Source organism: Drosophila montana, unplaced genomic scaffold, assembly GCF_035044405.1.
Source record: "Drosophila montana isolate Dmon_TW-CO22-7 unplaced genomic scaffold, ASM3504440v1 contig_3200_1, whole genome shotgun sequence".
NCBI lineage: Eukaryota > Metazoa > Arthropoda > Insecta > Diptera > Drosophilidae > Drosophila > Drosophila montana.
The window spans coordinates 550,539-577,214 of NW_026998080.1; the positions used below are offsets into that span (position 1 = coordinate 550,539).

A 26,676-nucleotide genomic window follows, 5' to 3' on the forward strand; every position below is an offset into this window, starting at 1 on the left:
ACAAACAAGAAAAGCTGGCAACTCTGAAGAATAGCTGCAGCGTTATCGATAGCTAGCTGAAAAGATATCGGTTTCTTTCAGCTGAGAGCAAGTGTGACCATGTGTTGGCGATTATACATTTAAATTTTAAATGCTTTTAATTCTATTTGTATATGTTTATAAAAAAGCGTATGTAGCTTGCAAAAATAAATAATTATTGAGAAAATCTTGTCACAGTTTTTAAAAATACTTTATGTCAAATGGTAAACCTTAGTAAAAAGCGTTTAGATTTGGCTAACTGTTTCGACCGCCCCTTGGTGGGTCTGATGAGTGATCGGCTTCTCACAGTTGGCTGGAAGAACGGTCAGCTCCGCGTTAGACATAGTTCCATTGTTTACAGCACGCTGCTGCATGGGCGGATAGGACGTTTGCATGCTATAATCATAATATACGTACGATAAATTTGTGGATACATTTTGATTAAATTCAATAGTTCAACCTACCCAGGCATTGGAGTTTGCATGACCTGCACTTGCACGGGTATCATTTGAACATGGCTATAAAGGTATATATTAGGCGAACGATTCCAGGAATTAGTCTTGTTTGGAAGCTTACCTGGTGGTTTGTGCTGGATATGCATACGTTCCCGGGTAAACGTTTGGCTGATAGCTTGGCGGTGGGTAATGTGTAACGGGAACCCCACCTGGTGGCCTGTGTGTGGCCGAGGTGATCGCAACTGGGGCTGCAAAGCGAAATAATTAGAAACCAAAGAATCAATAAACTAAAAATCAGAAACATATAGTATACACGACCAGCTGATAAGCACAGATTAAGTGTACTCTAAGAATTCTTTTCGCTCACCACCCTCGCTGATCACATAGCCCACGCCTTGTTTTGCCTTCTGCTGGCGCCTAATTAAAACCGTAATTGAAACTATAAAAAATATAGATGTTGCTATACAAAGTGCAATTAGAAAGCCTTCCATTTCTTCTTATATAATGTTGTAATGCTGACAAATGCCCAATTTGAGCTGACAAACCGTACTGAGTTTCGGATCGCCAATTGCGTTGAGTTAGTCCCCGCTCGTGTCTAATCAATGGACATTATTGCCATAGATAAGCAGCGATATCTGCTAGCTTTAAACGTCAGGTTGTAAATATACAATCGCCCAAATATGGCAAGAAATTAGTCATAAAAAACACTTTAACACAGAAATATAAATATATAAGCAACAATATATGTATGTCTTTTCAACAATGATAATAATAGATTAAAATAAACGAAACAAGTCTATTTTATCTCACATTATAAAATTGTTAGCACAGTAGCTGTGCGAATTGTTGAGTATATAAAGATAATTTCTATAAATTATGTAGATTTAACAGTTAAATTTAAAGATTACAATAGACTTTATGTTATGCATGTAAAATTGTATTTACTTTCATAGAGTTGCCAAGAGTTTTAAACTATAAAATTATAAGAATATGGAGCTCCACACGATTAGAAACATATTTAATTTTTATTGGCAAAAAAAGAATTTGTTTTAAGAAATGTTTACAATACGAAAATGGAGTATTTAATTTAGCGAATTAAATTGAAAATTTTTACGCTAATTTTAGGTGATTTACATTTATTTTTAAAGTATTCAATATATATTAAAGAAGAAAACCTATTTATGAAAATGAGAGATAAACAAGTTTGTAATTGTCTAAAGATACACCCAAATTGAATGCACATCCGCTTTAACCGATTTTACATTATATATAAATAGTATATATGCTTTGAGAATTTGCTAACAATTGGTTGGACTCAAGAGTTCCGAGATAGTGCTTAATGGCAACAAATTGTAAGTTGTCAACTTTTAATTGAGCGTGCACTGTGATAAAAGACGCCTTCAACCGCATTGTTATAGGGCGAAAGTCTCTAAAACAAGCAAATGAATCAGCGGCTTTTTAATGGCACTTGCCAAGTGCTCTTGCTCGCAAACTATAATATAAAACTTTTTAAATGGCATTTATGTTGGCAAGTCAAGAGCAGCGCGACTTTGTCAATTGTTCATTGACCTTTTGTTGGCACTAGCACAATATACCTTATACATATACATATATATATGCATTGTAGGCGCTCTTTATATAGGAAAGAAAAGTATCTTGAAAGCGAGTGCAAAACTTTGGGCCTCATTCTCACCTAGGCAATGGATATTTTCAAACTGAAAGGCATCAAAACCTCAGTTGCAAAAGTTGAAAAAGTCCGTAGAACGCGTTGGGTGCGCTTTATGAGTCGAGAGGTGGAAAAAAACAAACTTTTTCAATGTTAAAGCAAACACAGAGCACAAAAAGTTGAGGGACGCGGTAAGCAAATGCGGGCAAAGCAACCCCCAAGCCCCAACCTGCAAGCCCGGCCCATCATCGCATTCAAGGCAAATAATATACATAAGTCTAAACAATGCGAAAACTTAAATAAAACGTTGGGTCAGGTAAGCAGACCCCCCGCTGCCACCGGCTGCCAACTACAGCCCCGGGACCCGCACAGAAACGGCAACAAAATGCCATAAGAAATTATTTTCAAAAAAGTACAAAACTTCAGGCATCGGATTGGTGGGGCGTGGCAGTGGGGGTAGGGCGACAGCTTGAATGCAAGCTTTTTAAATTGTTTTGATTTGAAATTCGAGTGTTCGCAGTGCATGCAAATGACGTGAATGGTGACGAGCGCAGCTAATTAGCAGAGAATGCCAGAACAGCCTTTAAAGTTTACAACCAAATGCAGAGCACAAACAAATACGATTGCTTTGGGCGCACCGGAAAAAGCCCTAGACTACTTTCGAGGGCAACTAGGAGGGGCTGGCGATAAAATAAAATATGAAGGAAGCAAAGATATCAGTAAGCCGAAGATTAAATACTCTTGCAAGGCTATAGCAAATGTGAGACATATTTGCATACTCAGGAATGTTCTTATATCAACACTCCATTTCCAACCGTCTGTTCCTATAGCAGCTATATGATATTGTTGTTCGATCCGGCCAGTTCCGTCATATGTACTACATGAAATAGATAAACGGACCTATGTATAGTTTCAAGTCGTGGCTATATCAACTTCGCTGATCTGGAATATATCTTCTTGATGGGGTCGGAGATATCTCCTTCTTTAGACTTTTCATGATCGAATTATAAAGCCTTCTACAAGGGCATAAAAATGTTGCAGATATTTTGATGACAAATCCTTTCTATGGAGCTATATGTTATATTAATCCGATTTCGATAAGAGTTTGCTCATGTTTTAGAAGCATGATGACACTATTAAATGCCAAGTTTGATCAAGATATCTTGAAAAACAAAAGTTGCTCGAACAAAAACTTGTTTTTTACGATCTGATTAAACCCATAAGGTTATGAGATATAGTAGTGCGATTCTGATATGATTTTGCTGATATCTTTTGATCATGATGTTTACAGCCAACTTTAAATGTCAAGATATTTGAAAAACAAATGTTTTTTATAAAATAACTCATTTTCGGATAGATCATTTCTTCTAGGAGCTAAATGATATAGTAATTATTTCCGGATACAGAGACAAGCAGGCAAACTTATATGCCAATAAGGACACAATCCAGAATATTTATACATATCTTTACAGGTAAGCAGATATCCTCTTTTATACGTTTCAAATTCCATGAGAAAATAATAAAGTCCTTTGCGAGTGTATGCGAAAAAAAAAGTTGGCAAAATCAATACAAAATGCTGAAAGCGAGCCAAATGAATGGGCTCGATAGACGTTTAGATTTACCAAATTGAGCGAACCACTTGATAAATGTTTTGTGGTGCGTCAAATATACATTTACGTCTGCGATACTAGATACGCCCCCCCGGACCAAGCACCGCCCCGCCCCGCCCAGTTGTCGAGTTGCCGAGTTTTCCTTTATCTGTGTATAGCTATGCAGGTTTTGCGTGTGCCATGACGCACACACACTCAAATAGCTGGACGGGTAACTGTTTAGATATAGACAGATCTGTATATACAAATACGTAGTATGTGTAACAGCTTGAATAACTGTGCGTCTATCAATGGAGAGACAAACGTCACAGAAAAAGCATTTCGATTTCGCTTTCAGTTAACTGTCTGACAATATTGTCAAAGTTTTCTTCTTTTTTTTTTGTGTGTGTATTAAAATGGCATTCATAAGGCGTCATTTCCCTGGGGTGCCATAAATAGGACCCACAGACACAGTTGCAGACACCGCAGACACTAGACAGACAGCCGGACAATTGGAGAGTCAAGCGCAGAGTTCGGGCCATGTAATTCAATACCCTGTCCCTGTATCTAAATGAATTATTTATGCTCGCTTTGTCGGCTTGAGTCAATTCTGTAAACATCGATGGCTGCTCGTTATGTCTGCTTTGGCATTAAATATATCATTAAAACTGCACGCATCGGACATGCGGCACTCTGTTGCCTTTAGTGCTTGTCAATTGCCACAAATTGGCTACAAATTTGTTGCCCTTTCAATTATTACGCATACGACGCGTGGCTCAGCCGCGTTCGCTTTGTGCAGTGCTTTGTCAAGTGGTATTTGTGCATTTGACAGTGGCTATTAAACTGCTAGTTAAAATGATTAAGTGGCCATACGACCAGCTGAAAGTGGTATTTAAACTTTGCAAGAGCTGCCAATCTACGAGTGTATTTGCAATGGATAACCGATTGGAAAGCTTTAAGTGGCATTAAGTGCAATTAGGTTCACTTAAAGCTCAGAGTATAATTAACTGTGGCCAGTTTTTCAGCTGCATTAAGTGCTTCATCAACTTCTTAAGCAACTTTTTAAGCGCACATTAAACAATTAAGAAAGCATAGAAAAGCTTTATAATTAACTTATTTAAAGCAGTTGAGCTTCTTAACTTAATCAGCTTTTGCTTAATTCCTTTACTAAGCAGTTATTATTACAAAACGGAGCTTTGAAAGCTCATCAAAGCTTTACGTAAGTGGAAAAGGCCAATTAGCCTTGAGAAATGTGTCAAAATTTTATTAAATCTTTGAATTCTTTGATTAAGCTTTAAGAGCGATGTGCTAAAAATCACTTAAAGCTCAGCTGAATAGCTATATTTAGCCTTTTTTTTTTGGTTGGCTTTTAGTCAAGCCAGCTTATCTTTTCTTTCTTAGCAAACATACTCTCTGGCACAGCTTTTGTCCTAGTCATACTTGAACAGCTGGCGCTTATTTTCTGGGGCGACAGGTGTCCATCTCGTAAATGTCAGTGAGCGCAGTGAGTGTAAAATCTTGCTGTAATTTGAACAAGACAATTTTATGTGTGCTGCTGTTTGATGTACATTTTCATTACACGCTTTCAAGTGCATCAAATTTTATGCGGCGCCAGCCGAAGCGAAGCGGAGCGAAATAAAAACTTAAACAGCTCGCAGGGCAAAATTTTAAAGCTCAGCGAATAAAAAGGGAGCTGAAAAAAAAGACAGCTGGGAATGTGCACACCTGCGTGTTAGCTGCTGTGTGTGTGTGTGTGTGTGGGGGCGGGCAAAAGTTACTCGGGCAAAATAAAAAAATATATACTGTGACAGCGTATCAGCCTGTGGAATCGCTGAGCTTGTTTTTAATTTCAATCAACTTGTGGGCGACAAGCGCGTGTAATTCAAGGATTTCTCTATGCCCAGAAACTATTTATCAACCTGATGGCGGCAACTTGTCGCCAAGTCACGCCGACTGTCGACTGTCGACTGCCGACTGACGGCTTACAACAAAATGCTGTCAGTTAGCAGCGCACAAACAAGTTATCAAAAGCGCATCAGGCTGCCCAAAGGCGTAGTTGGATCTGGATATGGCAGGATGCTACAGTCACGCGCCCAGAGCTCAGATGGCAGCACGTACAAAATACAATGCCAGACTACGGACTGGCCGCAGCCCGGACGAACGGACGAACGGCATAAATGAGGCAATGTGAAGCAGACCTTTCCAATCTTCTGCCTTCGGTTTCTACTCTAATCCTTTGCCCACAGTTGGGCCCCATCGAAAAGGGAACTACAACTTGAACTGCTTGGATATTCGAGGAATCTGCATTATATCTTTGAAATGTTATGGCTGTGTCTAACTGCGTCGATTGCTGCGGCAGACAAAACAATGTGCTGTTTGCTTGGCTTCACGTCTAAACAAATGAGTGCTTAAAAGGATTTTCGAATCCTTGACTTAGCTTGGCTTAACTTTCCGTTCAGGTTGCGCTCATAAAAGCCGCTTACAACTCAATTTCCCCAAGTTTTGTGCTTCAACTTTAATTTTGTGTGCTTCATAAACTTCATATGGCTTTATGACTGTAAATCTGCATTGCCCAAAAGCATAAAAGGGTTAAATGAATATTGCGTAACTGCATAAGCGGATCGGGTAGATGTTGGCACTCGCAGAAGCGGAAGTTTTTTATTACACAATAAATCTGAGCTGCAAGTTGGGTTGCTTCATCAACTCCAGCACAGTTGTAAAATATTTAATTTATTAGAATTTATCCAAGGAAAAATTGTTCAGAGAATGTATCAAAATTTTTCATTTGAAATTCGATTTAAAATAATTTTTACACATTTATGCACATTGTGCAGAAAAGCCGAAATAATACGATTCAAGATATTCAACATATTTTATGTCTCTGCTTGATGCGGAAATTCAATTATTATTTATTTATGTTAATCTTACAAAATCGTAAAAAATTAAAAGCATAGTCAACTCTTCGGCATAAGGAAATCGTAATTTATTCAATAATAAATATATATTAAATAAAATGGAGCAGAATAATTTTTTGCCTATTAAAACAGTTTCTTTTGTAAGTTGTTGACAGTTTACACAACCAGCACACAGGATCCATGAATGGGAATTCCCTGTATAAGATTAAGAACTAGAGTTAAGATTTGATTAAATTAACATAAAACTAGCTAAACGACAAGGCAAACAGTTAATATTTCCTTCCTGAGCCCATTCCAATTCACGCTTTTCAATAAAATTCAACCTCAAAGCGAAGTTTTCCAAGAAAAGTGCGCCTGTGGCTGTAGCTAATTAGGCAACTAGCGGATGTTTAGTTTTTATTTAAATTATATCATTAATTTCAACGACAGCCATAAAGTTTAAATGTATCCTAAGCTGTTTTGCTTCTTATGTAAACGACATTTTTTATGGCACACTTTTTGGCACATTTGCAGCTTTTGTAAGTAATGAAATTTTTGCAACTAGCTTTATGGCATTTTGCCCAACACTCAGCGCCGCTTGGTAAATTATTCAAATTAATTTACATATTTTAGCTGCAAAGTTTTCATTAAATTCTCATAAATAAATGAGACGATAAGTAGGTCAAGACGATAAGCGTAAGACAAACGAGGCCCCAAAACATCAACATAACTTATGCAAATATGAGCCAAGGCAAACTAACCTTGAATTTATATAGGGTATATATGCTATTAGTTAGTGTGGGGAGGCAACAACGAGCCGGCAACAAATATTTGCACGATTAACGGACGTTGGCGGCCTTCATTAAATAGCCAAACAAGCCAAACGTACCAAATGAATGAAATTTGTGCAATAACAAAAACAAATACGAGGGCGAATTGAGCTGTAATCGAATATGGGTTCATCTCCAGCGATAAGACATTAGTAAGAAAAAATAATCGATCGATAACTTTTATTAGCTTAGTGACATCTCTAGTGTCAGCACAAAACGATAATGTCTTATCGATAATGTGATGCGATTAATAAAGTATGGCCCATTTTGTTGAATATTGCAAATATTTATGGCACAAACTGATAACCGTACATTAAATAATTTAATAATATATAATCGCAATAAAGTAAACGAAAAATAATAACGAAATCTTAAGAATAAATTAAGTCAGTGGCTTAAAAATCGATTAATGTAAAGCCGAAGGGGCAATAAAATCAGCTACGATTTATGTTGATTGGAGAATGAAGCTGCGATGCATAGCTGCGATTGTTGTCACATTGTTTATTGATTGGCCGACCCTCGCATGTATATTTACTTGTGTGACATGGCTGAGCGGGCTAATCAAACAGTTGCCAACAAAACAGTCAAGCCAACACAAGGCGCCCGCACAATGAGCTATGCAAACAGGCAGGCGGCAGCGAGTAAAATCACGCACCAGACGCCTACTTTATGTAGGCGCCTGGGAGGGCCATAGAAGACTCTTAATGCGATTTTCATGCGTATGCGATAAGCGTCGCATAAACGCAATAAGCTGCAAATAATCAGCGGCAAGACAAGAAATCTACCCACACACACACACACACACACACACACAGGCACCTGCCTAAAGTGGCCATAAAAGTCGGAGGCGGCGCATTTGCGTCTCGCACGCAGAAAAGTATGCTACGCTTTGCTGGCTCGAACGCGGCGCTTTAATGGCCGAAATGCTTCAGTTGTTCCAGTTAAGGCACTAGCGTAGGGGCGGGTCGGAGGGGGGAGAGGAATTGTTATTAAAGCGTTGACTTGGGTTTTGGCTGCTTGTTTTTGTTGTTGCTGTTTTATGCAAATGTATGTAAAGTGTTGAAGCGATGCCAAACAATTTAGCTGAAACCCTAAATGAAGTGAGAAAAATAAAATTAAAGCACGCCGAATGAATCGAAGTTCAGCTAAAACAACTTCTTGCTGTGCGTTGAGCAGTTGCCCAGCTAACAGCAAAAGAAAAAAAAAAGGGGGGGCAGGTTGTATGTGCGTTCGAGGTAAACAAAATGTAAATTGTTTTGGCGTTTTCACTTATTTTTTGTGTGTGTGTGCGTGTTTTGGCCAATGCCAATCGCTGTTAATGCGGCAGCGTCCGTTGCACTCGCTGTAAATGGTTTTTGGGAATTTTTTTTATGCCCAGTCGAAGAACCCATTAAAACCCACGTCGAACGCTATTGAACCTACCGGCACAAATTTTTTCTTGGCCAAATTAGCATGGGCAGCATGTGGCGTATACGCAATATTTGTCGGGGCAAAATAAGGGGCTGAGAAGCGGCTTGTTTGAAATTTATGCGTAACACAAAGGAAAGTTTTCGGTCATAAAATTTATAAATTAATTTAATGCAAGCTAAAAATAAAAATATACGTTCTGTAAGTGGCCGGAAATTCTAAAAAATAATTGTTTTCAGTGGCTTACCAATTTATTTTCATCATTTGGTGGTGTATTTTAGGTTTTTAATTATTTTATGTATAATAGATGCATTTATAACAACATCTGATACTTTATCTTAAGAAACTTCAAGAAAAATAGATTAGTATTAATTTCCTTTTAACTGATGACTAAAGCAAGCATACAAAATATAATATTAAAATTAACAATAAAAAGCATGATTAATTTTAATTTTTAACGACAATTAATCAGAGATATATGATATGTATTAGTCAGCTAGAAAAAAAGTTCAAATATGTATTAAGTAAATAAATTAAAACATGTATTTTCTCGACCATATTTTGAACTTCCTCGGCATTCGTGGCAGGCTTTTAACACAGTGTCAGTGATTAAAATTGTATTTCCTATCTTAAATATTTCCGTTACCCAGAAAATAAACAACTAAAGCGTATTAGAGAATTTATATCACCCGTCCTGCCAGGACTTTAATTTACCTAAAGAGGCAAGAGCAGAGTTTCTCGTGTTCGGAAATGTTTTCAACTTAACTGTTGATTAACTTAGGTCTACCTCCAGCTCCTACTAAATCAAAAATCCTTTCAAATCAAAAGTAAATAAATGAAATGTTTTTCTACCATTTGAATAAGCCAAAAGTTGAGACAGTGCCTAATGAGCTCAGTGAATTGTGTTTTAAAATTAACTCTTGACTAACGACAACAACGACAACAGCAACTGTTGCAAATTGTCAGCGCCGTTGGCCTGGCTGTTGTCCTGGCTGTTGTCCTGGCTGTTGTCCTGGCTGTTGTCCTTGGCTGCCAGCTGTTGCCCAAGACCAAGACATGCTCATAATTGCGCATATAATTTGGCAAGCAGCTTAAGATGGCTAAAAGCCGAGGGTTGAAACAATCAATAAGGGAGAGGGGCGGCTGCATAGTGAAGCAGACTGACGATTGCCTCAATAATTAACGCACTCAAAATCAAGACATTGTGTCAAATGAGGAGAGAGAAAAAGAGAGATAGACAGGGATAGAGAGACAGAGAATAGCCTGGCACAAAGTACAAAGTTATCTAAGGCGATTTAATGCAAGGGGACAACACGCATTCACACACACACAATTGCACAAGTGCATACACACACACACACACAAATGCACACACACACATATACATACACGAAGCGTAAGACGCACGCAACGGCAAATGTCGTCATCTGCATGCAGCCAGGCAAAAGCCGAGGCGCCTGTCACATCTCGTTTGTGCTTGCGAACGAATTGGACAAGTCAGGGTTTTCTTTTAGGGACGTGCCACGCCCACGACACTTGACACCGTCGACGTCGCAAATGTTGCCACTAAAAAACTAATTTCCCGCTCCGATGCGCATAATTTTATGCAATTGTTTTCCGAGTTGAGTTGTCAACTGTGCAAACGGTCACCGAAATATGTATGTATATATGCTTATATATGTACATCTGCGCACTTTGAATTTTAAATTGCATTTGCTTTTTCGAATGCCGACACGCAATTAATAATATAATGCAACTTCTTATTGGCATTTCATGCAATTATCTGCGTTAATTATTGCTGGCTGTGCGCTGGCGTCAAGTGCACCACAGGTCGTATGCGTTATTTTTTCATTAATATTTTTAATTAACGGCGCGACGTAATTATGAGCAGACAAAGCTTAAATGAGGCTTAAAGTATTGTGAATACAATTTTAATTGCAAGACCTATAATTTGCTCGTGCAAACATTTAAAATATCTATATTTGATATTTATTCAATATATTTTAGTTTATTTTCAAGGTGAAAATTATGAATAAACTTCAAGCTGCAGCATCACATGCCAAAAGCTGGGAAAGTCTCGAAAATCTTTTTAATTACTTTTATTATTTAAAAGAGCTGTTGCCTTTTTCGAATTATCAACCAACATTTACTTATGAAATGAAATCCGATCGCATTATTTATGTGAATAGTCTGCAGCCCCTTTTCCAACCTTTTGGTCATTTACATACAAATCTACTGAGCAAATTTAACATTCCCATGATTAATTTATCAGTATTTCTTTAAATTTACCCGCATAATAAAGTGACTAAAATGCAGGTCGTCTAAGTAGAAAAGTATCCCCGGAAGCGTCTCTTAAGATATTATCCAGCTTATTTAAGCCTGTGGAGTTTCTCATCTTAAGCTACAAATGCTAAGCGATAAATAAGCGAAATATTTTAGTTATTCGCCGTTTAATATTCAATAGAATTTACTGCGCACAGAAAACAATAAATTGCCTGCATACTTGAACAACTACTCGAATAATTTGCCAAGTATTTGCAACTTGCAAAGTCAGTTTAAAGTCAGTTAAATACGTACAATAATTGAGCTCAAACATAATTTGGGTGGCTTTTGCCAATTATAAGACAGCTATTTAAAGAAACAGATATCATGCACAGTTTAAGAGAAATTTGATAACAAAAGAAAAGCAGGGAAAGATATGTGTGTGTGTGTGCAGCTTGCGGCAAAGACAGGAATTGCAAATTGAGCTACGTATTTCAATAAAATCAATATCACTGAGATATAAATATATGCTATATTATTTACTTGCAGTTGTAAAATGATTTGGCAAAGAAATATGTCTCAATTCGATTCATAATTTAAATATTAAATTCTTATAAGTGAATAAACAGGGTACTTAAACAAATATGCCAATCATTTAATAAATATGAAAATTTATTAAAGTGAAAATAAATACATTGCCAGGCAACACAAACAAAACAATTTATAAATGGTTGTTTTATCGACTTGAGCTTGACGTAAAATAAAACAAAAACAAACAACAGTACAGAAAAATGAATACTGAATTTGCCTCCATTAACATTTGTTTTTTTTACAATTTATTTATTTATTTATACAGATATTTCGAGGCATCTTCCAAATATAATTAATACACAAATAAAAACAAATATATTGTTTTATTAAAGGCATTTAATTTCCCTCCACTTTCAATTGTTTTTAATAACTGATTTGCACAATTATTTATCGCCACAAATCAATTATTTAGCAGTCACAAACTCGATTAAGCAAAAGTGTTTTAATGTATTAAAATTCCCTATTTATTTGTAGTTTATTGCGTTGACTTTGCAGCTTTAAATAAATATATCTGTGCGCATATGGCAGCAAATACTTGTGAATTCCGTTCTTACTTGTAATCACATAAATATTCAATTAAACAGTCAGAATATTAAATGTATTATTTTTAAATTTGTTTTAGCAGCTGCAGTTTTTAATTTATTTAAATATTTGCGCAGCTCAAATTGCATTGCAAAAGCAAGCAAGAAATTTTATGGCGCGCACAAAAGTATGCTATGGAAAAATGTAAAAGTGTCTGCAGGCAACGTAGCACGCTGCCGATGGATTTATTTTTAGAGCATGCTTCATTATGCTGCCACATGTTGTTCATGTTGTTGATTTTCTTGTTGTTGTTATTATTGTTGTAGCTGTTGTTATCGGTGTGTAATTGGCATGAACAATGTTCCTATGATATGCGTGGGTAATGCGGCTCTATTGCGACTGCTCGATTATGGCCTAATCAAATTACATGGCCATAATTCGCATATTCACACATGTAGATATATTTTGGTCTCAGTTTAAGAGGCAATTTGCGTTAAACGTTGATTGAATAAGCGTTAAGCAGAATGACATCAGCTGGCAATCAGGCTATGGACACGTGCGCTGGCCAACTGACTCATCGATTGACTACTTGGCTAAGCTGTGCAGGACTGCTAACACCTGGACACGTATACAGCAAACTGAGCTCGACAGCCACAGCAACAATGTCATGCGAGAGCAATGTGCAGTTACAACAACAACAACAACAATAACTATCGTCATTTAGTGTGCTAATGGCGAACTGTACAGGAAATGCCATTAGCACAGTTTTCCCAGCAAGAAAATGCATTAACGTGCCACGGAAGTTGGCTCAGACGGGCAGCTGGCAAACACATTGTGGCCTTATGACAGCGACTCGTACAGTTAGGTTTATTAGTAGCACATTTATCATAATTAACGCCACGCAGACAGACAAACCGGCAACCCAATATCATCATCTATGCCGATCCTTCCAACTTGCATGCGTGCCCAAGGAGCAAAATTCAAGAGGCCAAAAATTCAGGGACCCATAAAATGCTTGGTATTTCATTGTTAAAGCTGCGCCTGCCAAAAATGCCTGACGACGCGTCGAGGACCAGACGACGACAGCTCATAAAAAATGCTATAGGACACGCACCACAAAAAAAAGCTGCCTACGAGTGTGAAGTACGAGAGAGAAACCGAAGGCAAAAAGGAATAATAATAAAAACAAAGAATTTATACGCACAGCGCCAAATGATTCATGCGGAAATAAAGGCACTCGTGAGTGCTACAAATTTTGTTGCAGCAACCGCAGCCGCAAAATGTGGCCACCAAAAAAAAAAAAACCTTAACTTTGCATTGCTGTTCGCACCTTTTGGGACACGCACAAGGATGAGTCCAGTTTCGGCTCGCTTAATGGATCAAGAAGAAGAAGACCGTATAAAAGACATACAATATTTGTTTGCAGCTGCGGCTGTTGTTGTTGCTGTTGTGCGTATTTTAATTGACACATTGATTGTTTTGCAGCGCGTTTCCATTTGATGCAATTCAAGTTAACTGACATGGGCAGGGGAGGGAGTTGGGGACTGTGGATTGGCATGGAAAGCGGATATGTGCGTGGGTGGCAGGCTGGCGGTGCTGGCAGCACGGCAGGGGCAAGCAGACAAGCAACTGTTGAAGTGTGGCGCCAATGCGTCGACTCACCAACTGAGCGCTCAACAGTTTGTTGCAGAGAGTATCGGCAGGGTAGGGCGGCGAGCGTGAGAGGGGTGCAGGAGGAGGGAGAAACAAGCGAATGTTTCAGCAACATGTTGCCAAAGAAAGTTTTTGCGTGAATGAACACAAGTTTGGTTTGCTTAATAAGCATAAATAAATGTTAATTAACTTTAATTTCAGATAGTTCAACTGAAAACGAGAAGCAGACGGATTTGTGAGTTATTCATGGCTGTTGTAAGAACACAATCTAGAAAAACTAGTTGACATTTGATTAATTGAGGTCAAATTCAATAATTTGTATTTTTGTTAATTAATAGTTTAAAAACATAATATTGCATACATATAATAATATGTATTTTGGTTAATTGCTTGCAATTCAGGATTGTGAATAGCTCTGCATCTGCAACTTTTTGCTTTGTTAAATTAAGTTTCACTTTAATAAGCATAAATAAATGTTAATTAACTTTAATTTCAGATAGTTCAACTGAAAACGAGAAGCAGACGGATTTGTGAGTTATTCATGGCTGTTGTAAGAACACAATCTAGAAAAACTAGTTGACATTTGATTAATTGAGGTCAAATTCAATAATTTGTATTTTTGTTAATTAATAGTTTAAAAACATAATATTGCATACATATAATAATATGTATTTTGGTTAATTGCTTGCAATTCAGGATTGTGAATAGCTCTGCATCTGCAACTTTTTGCTTTGTTAAATTAAGTTTCACTTTAATTATATGAACTTTTGAATATATGACTATGACATTGATAAAATAAAAACAACACAAACAACATCAAAGGAGACATATAATGTCCTTTTCATGCTTATTGATATAATTTGGAACCATAAATAGCATTGTATTTCTGTAGTAAATATGGAAATAGACAAGTGCTTCCTTTATTTCTCATTATTAAAACAACAAACTAATGAGAAATAATTATTAATAAATACCGAACTTCCTAATAGGTGACTAAAACCAATTGTTATATCAAAATGCGTTGTTTAAAAACAAACGCGTCGTGTCTGTTTTTTTTAACATTTGAATCTTTAAAATTAAATATATACTTTTTGACTATATAGTACTCTGAAATATTAAAAAGGAAAGATTTTTTTCTCATTTATTCAATTTAATTTAGATATTATTTTATACACTTTAAAGCAAAGAAGTATTAATAATTTATTATCTTTTATGTTAATAAAAAGGACCAGTTGCAAAGTAAGGCAAGTTTAAGTATATCTTAAATATTATTATATCATATAATATATTAAATCATATGTATTATATCATATACTTTTATTTATATGTATTTTATATTTTAATTGATTCGTAATTTCACAATCTCTTAGCTGTTAATTTCGAAATCTCCCTTCCTTCCCGATCTTTCAAGATCTTCACCCTTCCTCCTCCTTCTCTTGCCTATCGATAGACTAATCTTAATATCTGTTGTTACCCTGGGTATTCCTATAGCTAACATTGCACCTATTACATACTGCTATAATAGTATTATTGAATATCATATATTTATATATAAAATAATATACAATAAAATAAAATAATTGTTCACAGTTATATTTGATGCAGGCGATTCAAAAACCGCTTTTTGCACTTCTTATTTGATTAAATATTGTGCGTCAGCTAAATGAGTTTCGAGCCACTGTGGCGACTGTCAAACTTGTTGCTAAAAACGCGCCAAAATAAAAGCAGCACACACACACGCACACATACACGCACACACAGAACAACAAAAAGTGGGCGACCAAAATGCGCACCGCAGCAGTCAACACTGCAGTCATCGCGATGAGTAATTTTCACCACCCAAAAGAACACCCCAAACCTCCCCCGCCCTCAGACGCTGCCCAGCTGTCAGCAGTGAAAAAAACTCACCTGCGAGGCGCAGGATGCCTGGCCAGATGCTTCTTCTTCTTCAACTACTACTTTGTTTTCCACCTCTTCTTCTGCCAGCCGAAACGGTGGTGAATTGAGCGATTGGCTCGTGCCGCGTGGCTCGTGTCTGCCGAGCACTCGGCCCAAAACAGTTACGACGCGACTAAGGAACGTAACGGACGTGCGAGCGCTTACGAGAAACTCAACGAAAAAGTTTCTGAAATCAAACATACAAATTTTAGAAATGATTACAAAAAGCTGCAAATTTTCGAAAAAATATAAAATAGATTTTTCAAAGCGCTCCTTTCAATTAAATTGATAGTGCTTTTATAAAATGTGTTTATAATTAATTAAATAAAATAATAAAAGTACGAAACGCGTGTTGAGTTTCCTGTTGCGAATGGTTGCTAGAAGATTAGTTCGTCGCCAGCTCTCGAACCCAACGAACGTTCGCAAAAATTGAATTCAATAAGAAGAAAAAACGGATAACTTATCTGGTAAAGAAGCGTAGCTTATAGCTAGATTAATACTTTAACTTAATACCGATAAATGTATATATAAAATATAATACATACTTTGCACGCACTTTTTTATGATTAACTACCAGACTAGCTAGGCCAAAAACTCATTAACCATTTAATTGGCACAGAAACACATTATATTTAGAGGCGTATTTTATAGTTGACAAAGTATATTAGATTATAGTCATGTTTTGTAGAAGAATTCATATTGCCTTTATTTGATTAGTTTCTCAGTCCTCCCGATTATCCCCTTTCACTATCCACTACAACAGATTCCGAATCGAGCTATTGCCATTTAAGTATGCTCAGGCTCTAGCAAACTTCTTAACGTTTTTGCTTCGATTTCTTGCCTGTTTAATTGGTTGGAAGCTGTCTGCAGTTCTCTACTTGAAAGTTTAATTAAACAAAGTTTTTACCTGAAACTTTGCTGGAAAAACATGAAGTGCAAGTTACATAGAACAGATGTTGCTCAACGCACTAATTGCATTTTCCTGTGACGAATCGTACGAAAACTAACCCAAAGCAAATCCTTCAACAGCATGTCAGCCATTGCTATAGTTTTGATTTCTGTTACCGTTTCGAACTATGCACAGAACACGATTGATAAGAGCCTTATCATGTGATATCCACACACACACACACACACAGACACAGACACTCTGGCCACTGATAAGCTTTGTTAGCAGCGATAACAATGGCAAAGAATATATCATTACAAACCCGATCTACTCGATATACGCACATACAATAGTTCTTAACAAATTGTCATGTGATACAAACCCAATTGTCATAACCACATGAAGTTAAGCTTTTTGTTGCATACGCAACGGCGCATTAGATTGTCGATTAGTGAATGGAAACAAGATTAACGTAATCGATGCAATAGTTGGGCTTTTCTCGGTACTGATATCGAATACATTTAACAAATGAAAACTAAATACGCAGTTTACTTATCTAGTTATTACACAGAACAGACATTGAGCTGAAAGGGAATTTATAGTTTTCGCTTGGCAGTTATGAACTGATGAATGGGCTTTGAATCAGCAGACTTCTAGGGAAAATGTAACTTGAATAATATTGTATGTGCTAGAGCAAACTGCAAAGCAACACATATGGTAATTTAAATTTAATTTTTAAATTTAATAATCTTAATAATAAAAATCAATTAAAAGTCAAATGGAATATAGTGAATTTAAATAAAATTTAAAGCATATATTGCAATGGTAATATAATATATACATATATAATCTAATTTGGAGCAGACGAAAATGTGGCTTGAATATTAAATGCGAATCGGACGTTAGATAAGCTGTTTAGGGAATAACACGAATTATTATAGATACATATACTTTTAAATATAATTGTCTAATTTGTGTATCATTCTTTTTTTTAAACAAATAGTATATTTATGCTGAAACTGTGCATTTCGAAAATATCAAATCAAAATGCGTTAGTTACCAATAAGTCAATCATTCAGTTAGTCAGTCAGGACAAACATATATATAGATTTTATACACAGAGATTTATCAATGATGATCTCCTGATTCGCTTATTCTTGTCTTAGTAAATAGTTGTAACTTTTTTTTTATGCTCCATTCCAAATTTTTGCCAACTAAACCAAGATTAAAAATTATGAAAAAAAGGGGCGATCAAAAGAACGTTTGTCCATTAGTTAACGCTGACAAAAATAAAGATTTTAAAACTATTCTCACATACATTAACGATAGTTCAAAATGTTATCCAGATACAGACATTAGTTACTTGGTCTTGGCTACTATTTTATTTTACTTATTTTTTTTTATTATTATTTATTAACCTTGATCTATAGCTAGTATGAAATTGATGCCAATATCAAATGATTGGATAACACAATTGTCATGCTAGTTTTGTGAGGGAAAGTCTTGAGTATTGCGCTCAGCTCTTGTGCATTAGCTATTTCAATTTTTTCATATCCACACAGCTTGCATTACGTTTGTTATTTAATATGCAATATTACGTATACGTCGACGTCATATTGTACGTCAGCACCTATTTTTTTTATTGTTAAATTATTCTATACATGTTCACACATTTGTGATGACATGCACTCATACTCACACTCAAGCTCCCACTCACATTTCCAGACACATACATTGACATTTCATGCACAGCATTTGCTTTGTTTAGGGCCAACATGCATTAAGCCTTCTGGGCAGCTGTCAGCTGTGGGCAACAAGGCCCATTAGCAAACACACCCACACACACACGCACAACCCTTTGAGTCCTGTAAACAAACAACAATAACAATACGCATTAGTTTGGTTTTCATTTGTTGCCAACTAAACAAATACAAACTACATTTGTAGTTGCCTCCGTTGAAAGCCCTTTTCTTGCAATAGCTTCTTTTTAGACTGCCTTGTAATATAGTTTTATTATTTGTAAAGTCTTCTAAATGATTTTGTTGCTAGAGCTAAATAACTTCTAACTTAATTTGTTCCAAATTTCATTTACAGCTGCAGCGCGGCGAGCGGTTGAGCCAGTCAGAGCCAAGTTAATGCTTTGGGTTTAAGCCAAGTCATAAAATGGCCAACGTACAACGAAAAGAAAGCAGCCAAAACGTAACAAATTCAAAATATAAAATTCAATTTATTTAAACTGTATATTGTATCTGTATCTTTCGGTTGCATCTTTTGGTTTTGCTCTCATCTTTAAATACTTTTCGCAACAACAACAATGTTTAACATTCTGTTGCCTGCAACATTCAAAAGAATTATAAATTGAAATCGACGTCGAGTGCAAAGTGTTTACAATCAGCTTCCACCGAGCAGGGCAACAGCTTTTCGCGTTGTTTTCTTTTGCCTTCAGCTTTGAGATGCAACATTTATTTGACAACAATTTAACAGCTTTTTGACCAAGGATAAACATTTCGGATTCTTTGCATTTGTGTTAATCGATATAAAAAGTTGTGGCTGGCTCAAGCTTTTTTTAAGTCTAATATCTTACGAAAAACCAAATAAAACGAAGTCACAAAACTTACGCGCTAATCAAAATTATAAATAAATAAAATAATAATTTAAATTTATAATATAAAATAAAGTAAAACATAAATATATCAACATGGCGATGGAATGGATAACAGCTATGGACAAGCGGTGAGTAAAAAAATAGCTTAAAGTTTAATCTACATTTTTGTACAATAAAAGTTTTCTTGCACAACAAAATTTCAAGTTCAACTTTTCTAGGAAAAAGTATATGGAAGTTTTGTAGGCTAGATTTCCGTTTGCGAGCATCTGTTATTCGCGTTAAATGGAGCGGCAGGCACTCAGTCGAGAGAGAGCATGAGAAAGTAAAAATATGAAAGAGTGGGGAAAAGGGAGAAAGAGAGGGAGCAATAAGAGCTCCAATTGGGAGGATAGACAGTCAAGAGAATATAATAAGTTTGGATAGCGAGACAAACTGTCTTTACTGTCTCTACTGAAAATGATAACAACATTCAGCAATTATTACTGAAATTTATGAAAATCGCAAAGAAAGGCGCTATGAATTAGTCTATAATGAAATAAGTCTATAATGAAATATTTATCAACCTTAAATATTTAAAGTATCTAGTATATATATCTTTTCATAGGGAATGCTACATTTGTTGCTTTTATTTGAAGCAAAAGAACTTTTCAACTGCCACAAAAAGTTGTATTTTTTCACACTTTTTGAGCACTTTTTCCATAAGTTAAAAACTTTTTATTCGATTTGTAGCAGAGCGTGAAATATGATCAACAAATAAATAATGCAGATACGACATACGCTATTTTCAAGTTTCAGCAAAATTAATTTAATTAAAATTTAAAATTCATGTGTTCAAAGCGAACTCTTCAATTTGTCAGCTCATGTTGAATTTTCCACAGAATTTTCTTCTTGTACAACAAATGATGTTTGCTCCACCCGGTCATGCTCGCCATCATTCAGAGAGCAAGTGAAATCCGTGTGTTACATTTAAAATGTTTATATCATGCTCAACATTCATCTGTCAAAAGGCAACAGCTGTGTCCACCATTAAATTGTCCTTCAGCCGGGCAGGCAGGCAGCAGGGGCAGCAGGGGCAACAGCAGCAACAGGCAAATCTTAATCCAAATGCAGGACACGGCTGGCTACAAATTATACGCATTATTAAATTACAATGGCATTTAAAGCTCGATTCTTGGCCGAATGCAATTACAAAGCTGTTGGTCACTTTTTGAAGTGCTTCACCCACTCACAGCCTGGGGCAAGGACCTGCTCTGCTCCTTTCCAGTTGATTAGCGCAGTGAAGCAGCAACAATTGAGAGCTGGCGCATAGCACGAACCGAAATTCGAGAGCTAGAATTTTCAAGGGCCGCACTGAAGCGCAACTTGTGCTCATTACAAGACCAAATAAAGGAGCAAAATGTGTATACAAATAAAGTTGAGAATTTACAATACTTTTTTCGTGGCTCTTTAAAGCAAAGAAAGCCTCATTAGCTCAAGTTGCAAAACGTTTCGGCTGGATTATTTTGAGGTAGCTGCCGCTACTTGAATTTCGGCTGAGCATCGTCCCAAAAATAGCTGCAATAGAAGTCTGTCAAGGGCGTAACGGCTGCCACGCCCACACAATCAATCAGAGCTTGCCCGCCGGCGGCTTAAGTGAACAGCGTACCGTGCATAGAAACCTGCCAAAATTCAACATACAGGGTCAGCTAGCGCAAAAAGGTCAAGAGCAAAGGGCTCTAAGCTAGCACACACACGTGCACACACACACACACACACACACACACACACACACACACACACGAACACACATCACACACACATTCATCAAACTGTTTGGTTTGTGATTTTGCGACGGTTTCTGTATTTCGAGCAAATATTTGCGTTTCCCGCATTTGTTTAGCTCGCTTTTTTGTGTTGCATTTTTTATTTGCACGCTGAGCGAAACAATAAGTACGTACGCTTATGGCTTAAAGCAGATCAAAGAGCTGGGAGTGGGGAGTGATCGACTAAATGTTACCCTCTAATAGAAATGCTTAGATATGCGGCCCAAAAAAAAATACTTTAGCCAGCTTCACGCAATGTTTTGCTATTTCTCAAAATATCTAAATAATTTTGATTGGATGGTAAGCAGAAAAGTTAAGGGCCAAACAGTTTTATCTATGGAGATACATATAAAAATATATAGAAGCTTTATAAAAAGGCATCTGACGGTTCCATTTTATCCCCTCACTGCAGCACAGGGTATAATCACACGAGTTTTTATTGGAATTTTATGCGAAATTGAATGCACTTTGTTCGTTAGCCAACTTAATTTGCATTTTAGCCAAGTAATGTCTGGCAATAAAGCAATGTCAGAGTGCCAAAATTGTCGCACAGCAATTGCCACAGAATAAATGATTTAATTTGGGAGCCAAATTAATGGCAACTGTTCCAAAGTCACGCAGTCAAATCTTTCAGCTCGTAATGCGGTAATGCGGCTTATCAAGTGCGATCCAAGCAGGTTAAAGGCGGCACAGCTCGAGAGCAATCGGGATGGCTCGAGAGCCAGAAAAGCAGCCAAGTTGCCTAGCAATTGATATTGATGATGCTTGGCCAGGGCCGTCGGTTATAGCCTTGTGTGCTCGTGTTGACGCATATTTAGCATACGCCACGTGTGCTGCTGCTGCTGCTGTGTGAAAGCTTTGTGTGTATTTAAATTTGAATTCATTTTATGCCAGTCTAGCATTTTTATTTATTTTTCGGCTCACACAGGACAATTATAAAAAGGCCGCTTTGCATTTGGCAAAAACCACAAAATGCTATTATAATAAACAACAACAGGAGAGCAGGCAGAGCTGCGGGCGTGCCACCTGACACGCTTCCGGCTTGTGCCACAGAGCCCAAACAGTTTTGCCCCATAAAGAATGCTACGTTCTTCCTGCTCACATATAAGTATTATACGGCAGACATGGCACTTAGCCGTGCCGCTGTTTGGTTAACGACAGCAACAACCAGCAACACCCAGTCGCTGAGGGGCCATACACAACATGGCCTATAAATTATGTATGAGTACGGGCAGAGACAACCTCCAGCCACAGCTCCGGCTACAGCTACAGCTCACCTTCAACAGCGGCAAAAGTTGCTCAGCGCAACGCGCCAAAAGTAGACACAACATTATTAAAGTAGAATCCTGACACACACACAATACACTCAGACACACTCATACACACACACACACAGAGCTGGGGCACACTCAGTGAAAGCAGCTTTGTTGATTTTGATTTAGAGCGAAATTTCTCTGGCTTGCATCCGCCTATTTTATGGCATTTTTAATTAACCAAAAAACACAACGATTTTAGTTAACTTGAGTGCCTGTCAGCTTGTTCTTTTACGGTTTCATACATTTTCCATATTAAACAAGTGCAGCTGAGCTCTGAGAGAGCAAAAAACAAATAGCATTAGCTGAAAGCAGCACTTTAACTTTGAATTAAATTTTTGCCAGAGATAAAATTTAGTTTGTGAATGCCTCAAGTTTTTAACGGCAACTTTAGCTTTAAGCTCTACGCGGAGCTTTAATGTACAGTTAAAGCTTAAATTTATTACCAGTAAAAATGTGAAATGAGTTTGTGAATGGGTGAAGTTTTTAACAGTTTGTTTACCTTAAAGCTGCATATGGAGCTTTAATGTGTTGTTAAAGCTGCAGTATATGATCAGTAAATATGAGAAGTCTACAGCTTTTAATTGTAAACATGCTTAAGCTTTAAGCGGAGATTGAATGTAGGTTATAATTTTTGTGCTTGAAAAGCAAAATGAAGCTAAACAGTTTGGCTAGAGAGATATAGTATATTTATACAACAAACAGCGGGATCCAAAGGAATGCTTATAGAGAGTAATCAAGTGCTTTCAAAGCTCTGTTTGGAAGAGAATTAACATTTTTCCGATAATAAAGGGTGGGAGAAAGAGAAAGAGAAAGAAAGAGAGAGAGAGAGAGAGAGAGAGAGAGAAAGGGAAAAAAAGAGAGAGAGAAAGAAAGAGAGAGAGAGAAAGATAAAATCTTACGCTTTAAGCAACAAGTTTATTATATTATTTAAGTAGAGCTTTAATGCGCTTCCAAATCTAGTTAAATATTAGCTATCTCTTGCTAAGCTAATACAAATGTTATTGAATTTGAAAAGTTAAGGGAAAAATTCATACTAAGGGCTATCGAGCCGAGCTTTAATAAAAACTAGCCTCAAGGTACTGTGAAAGCTCATTATACGCAAGTTTTTGAAGCTGTTAAGTGATGCTAACAAATTTTTAAAAGCTCGTTTAAATGCGACATTTTTGAACAACCAGATGACGAAATCATATTTTCGGCTAGTGTCCTTATGATTTTGAGAGTCGTTCTGGTTTTTTGCGAGCGCTACTTAAGACGGCTGTCGAAAAGGCTGCACTGTGGCTTCTCCCAGTGGAGCAAGTGTCCAGCCAGAACTTTGGATATATGATTCCGTGCTGGCGTGCACCCGGCCCAGCCACAAACTGAAGCAGCACAGTGGCCACTCCAGGGAGAGAATTGAAGGATGCCAAAAGAGGAAATACAAAAAAAAAAACAACAACTTGTCCAAAGTTGAACGCTTGGCAATTAGTTTTTGGCTCGGCTCTGCCCGACTTTCCCTTTTTTTCTTCCCTTTAGCAAGAGCTTCCGTTTCCGGCTAGGTGGCTGTTCTTAAAGTATTTATTTATGCATTTTTATCATGTTAAAAATAAAGATATTAAAGAAGAGAGAGAGAGAGAGAGAAGGCGAAAGTTGTATTTGCATATTTAATTCGAGCACAAGCCATGTCCAAATGGCATCCGAATTTTTAATTTCAGCATTGTTGTATTTGTCTGTTTCTTTTTTATTTTCCATTTCCATTTGCATATCACTCGATGGCATTTTTTCATATTTTCCTTTGTCGCTGCGTGCTGGCCTTGTCTGCGCGCAGCTAAAAAAACAAATACAACAACAGCTATGTGAATGGCACTCATTTAAAAACTGCAAATACTCAAACTCATTCGCATGCCTTATGGGCTTTGTCCTTTTTTATTTTTTATATTTCTACTTTTATTAGGTTCTATTGTGCGAACGCGCAGAGCCTGCTGCGATTGATCCACTTTCCAATTTACTTTGAGCTCTTCAACAATTTGGAAATATTTTTATAGTACTCATATTCCAAAAATTACTTGTGTATATTAAGTCAAAATTTTTAAATTGAACGAATTGAGTGGAATTGTGAATGGAAGGAATGGAAATTTTTTAAGTAAAGAAACATTTGAAGCAATAAAATATAAATTTCATTTGAAGTGCAACAATTAAAGAAAAGTCTCGTATTGTTAAGAAAAGAAATAATTGGAAAATGAAAAAAATGAAAATGTAACGGTTGAATAATTCAGTTGACAATTTGGCAATGGTAAAAGCAGTTATTTTATGATACAAGGTGTATATATAAAATAAAAGGCTATAAAATGTAAGAAATATGCGGGACATTTCAGTAAATTTTCAGATGAATAAACTTAGAAAACATGCTAAAGTGAAACTACGATTTGGAGCTTTAGAAGTTGAAACAGTGAAATATGTTGCATTAATTTAAGAAACTGGGAAAAATTAAAAATATTTATGTTTTTTTAAGGATTGTTTGTTTAAGGGATAAATAACACTAGCTAATGACATTATTTAGGATTACATTGAACTGCTATCGAAATTATTAAACTGGCAGCATTCAGCTCTTGTTCATTGAAAAAGTGCTCCATGAGTGCGCGCAAATAAGTAAATAAAAACTTAAATTTATTTGCTTTTGAGGTTGACTTAAATTTGTTTTCTGTTTATATTATTATTTTCTTTGCAGTCCTTGTGATCGTAACCTACGTGATGTGGAACTAATATCCTGTCGTTTGCGTCGCGTGGAGCCGCTGTGTCGCCTGCCAGGGTCAGCCCTGCAGCAGTTGGCCATGTGCGGCTTCTACGAGGACTTGGAGAAGGGCGTCACACGTAAGTGGCATTTTAATATTAACTATGCACTATGCCGGACTATACATATTTAATGGCCATGTTTTATACTCGAATTACATATTTTCTAATACAATTTTCATTCATTTTATTTTCACTTTTACCTTTCCATTTTTTCCATTTTTTGCGTGCAGTTTTTCGCGCCGGGGAACAAGGACGATTTTGGTATGCGGTGCTGGGCGGTTCATTAGAGGTGCGCTACCACGCACATTCCGATGCCGATGGAAAGGTGAGTGCACTCACATAAAATATGAAATATACATGGAACATACATGCACATATTTGGCATGCATGTTGGTACATACAAACATATGTGCCATGGTGTCAGACACTGTCAAGCGCTTTACAAGCGCAACTGCTGTCATGTCATGTGAAAACAATGCATGGTCTGAACAATATAATTGATGGCGATTATATCGGCGGGATACGAGCTGCAGGCTCACAGTCAAGCGGCGCAAAAAATGGTTATTCATGAATAAACTGGCAATGGCAGCGAGCTCTAAGGCTGAGTCTGTGGCTGGGGCCTGTTCAATATGTCGATACGATTGCCAAATGGGTTATGTGGTTGCGGGTGCTCTGTGGGCTTTGGGCTTTGGACTGCGGTTTATGCCCCTGCTGGTTGGCCTTTTATCTGATGCGACAGCAGCAGAGCCTCCCGAAACTGCTGACAGGGCTATTGTGCATGCAGATACTTGGCATGCGCCATAACAATGCTCACAATTTCATTCTTTTTTTTTTCTCATTTTACTTTTATACTATTGTCCTGGCCGCATACAGCCACAGCACATTAATTTCCGCACGGATATTGCCCGGTCGTTTTTACAGGCTGTCGATGCCGTTTTGCTCGCTCTCTGTAGCCGTACGAGTGGATGGTTGTTTTTTTTTTATTTTCCATGGGTACTAGAGTAGGTCCCCTCCAAAAAGGTGTCGGCTAATTGAAATGGGCGCATGGCCAAGCCAAGCAAACTAACTGCCAGTGTGTGTGTGTGTTTTTTTTTATGTGTGGGTGTGCGCCATAGACATTTGAGAATTATGTGCAAGTGGGCCATGAAGGACGTTTGCTGGTAATATGAGCTCTAAGCTAATCAGCGCTGCGGTTGTCATCAGTCCGAAAGTGAGGTAAACTAATTTAGGCAAACCGTTTTTAGTATTTTATGAATTTTGAGAAATTGTTTTCACAATATTTGCAGAGTGTAAAACCACATCTGAGAATTACTCGTAAACTATTTAAAGTGTTTTGATATTCGGAAGCTTTGAGTTTTGTTTAGAAAAAAGGAAACAGCAAACTTTTACCATGCGGACCTGGTTTACTTTATGATTTCCGTTTGAACACAAACTTATTACCAAATTGTTTGAATAACAGTAGAAACATTA

The 26,676-nt window shown here is 37.0% G+C and overlaps 2 protein-coding genes across 3 annotated transcripts in view; one reads left to right on the forward strand and one right to left on the reverse strand.

Annotated features, from left to right (window-relative positions):
- Positions 1-223: 223 nt before the first annotated feature.
- Positions 224-26,676, reverse strand: part of LOC135432415 (uncharacterized) — an 86,683-nt gene continuing 60,230 nt past the window's right edge. Inside the window, exons 2-5 of one of the 2 annotated variants that reach the window (XM_064688118.1) lie at positions 15,796-16,012; positions 595-721; positions 483-536; positions 224-414 (exon numbers count right to left, since the gene is read on the reverse strand). In XM_064688118.1, the coding sequence (XP_064544188.1) occupies positions 264-414; positions 483-526 (195 nt within the window). In that variant the 5' untranslated portion in view covers positions 527-536; positions 595-721; positions 15,796-16,012 and the 3' untranslated portion in view covers positions 224-263. Of the gene's footprint in view, positions 415-482; positions 537-594; positions 722-840; positions 1,024-15,795; positions 16,013-26,676 lie in introns of those variants that run through there. The other variant, XM_064688117.1, reaches the window with a different exon arrangement.
- Epac (Exchange protein directly activated by cAMP) overlaps positions 16,149-26,676 on the forward strand; it is a 66,826-nt gene continuing 56,298 nt past the window's right edge. The window contains exons 1-4 of the mRNA XM_064688109.1: positions 16,149-16,292; positions 18,809-19,447; positions 25,142-25,284; positions 25,437-25,531. Coding sequence (XP_064544179.1) covers positions 19,413-19,447; positions 25,142-25,284; positions 25,437-25,531 — 273 coding nt within the window. The 5' untranslated portion in view covers positions 16,149-16,292; positions 18,809-19,412. The remainder of the gene's footprint in view (positions 16,293-18,808; positions 19,448-25,141; positions 25,285-25,436; positions 25,532-26,676) is intronic.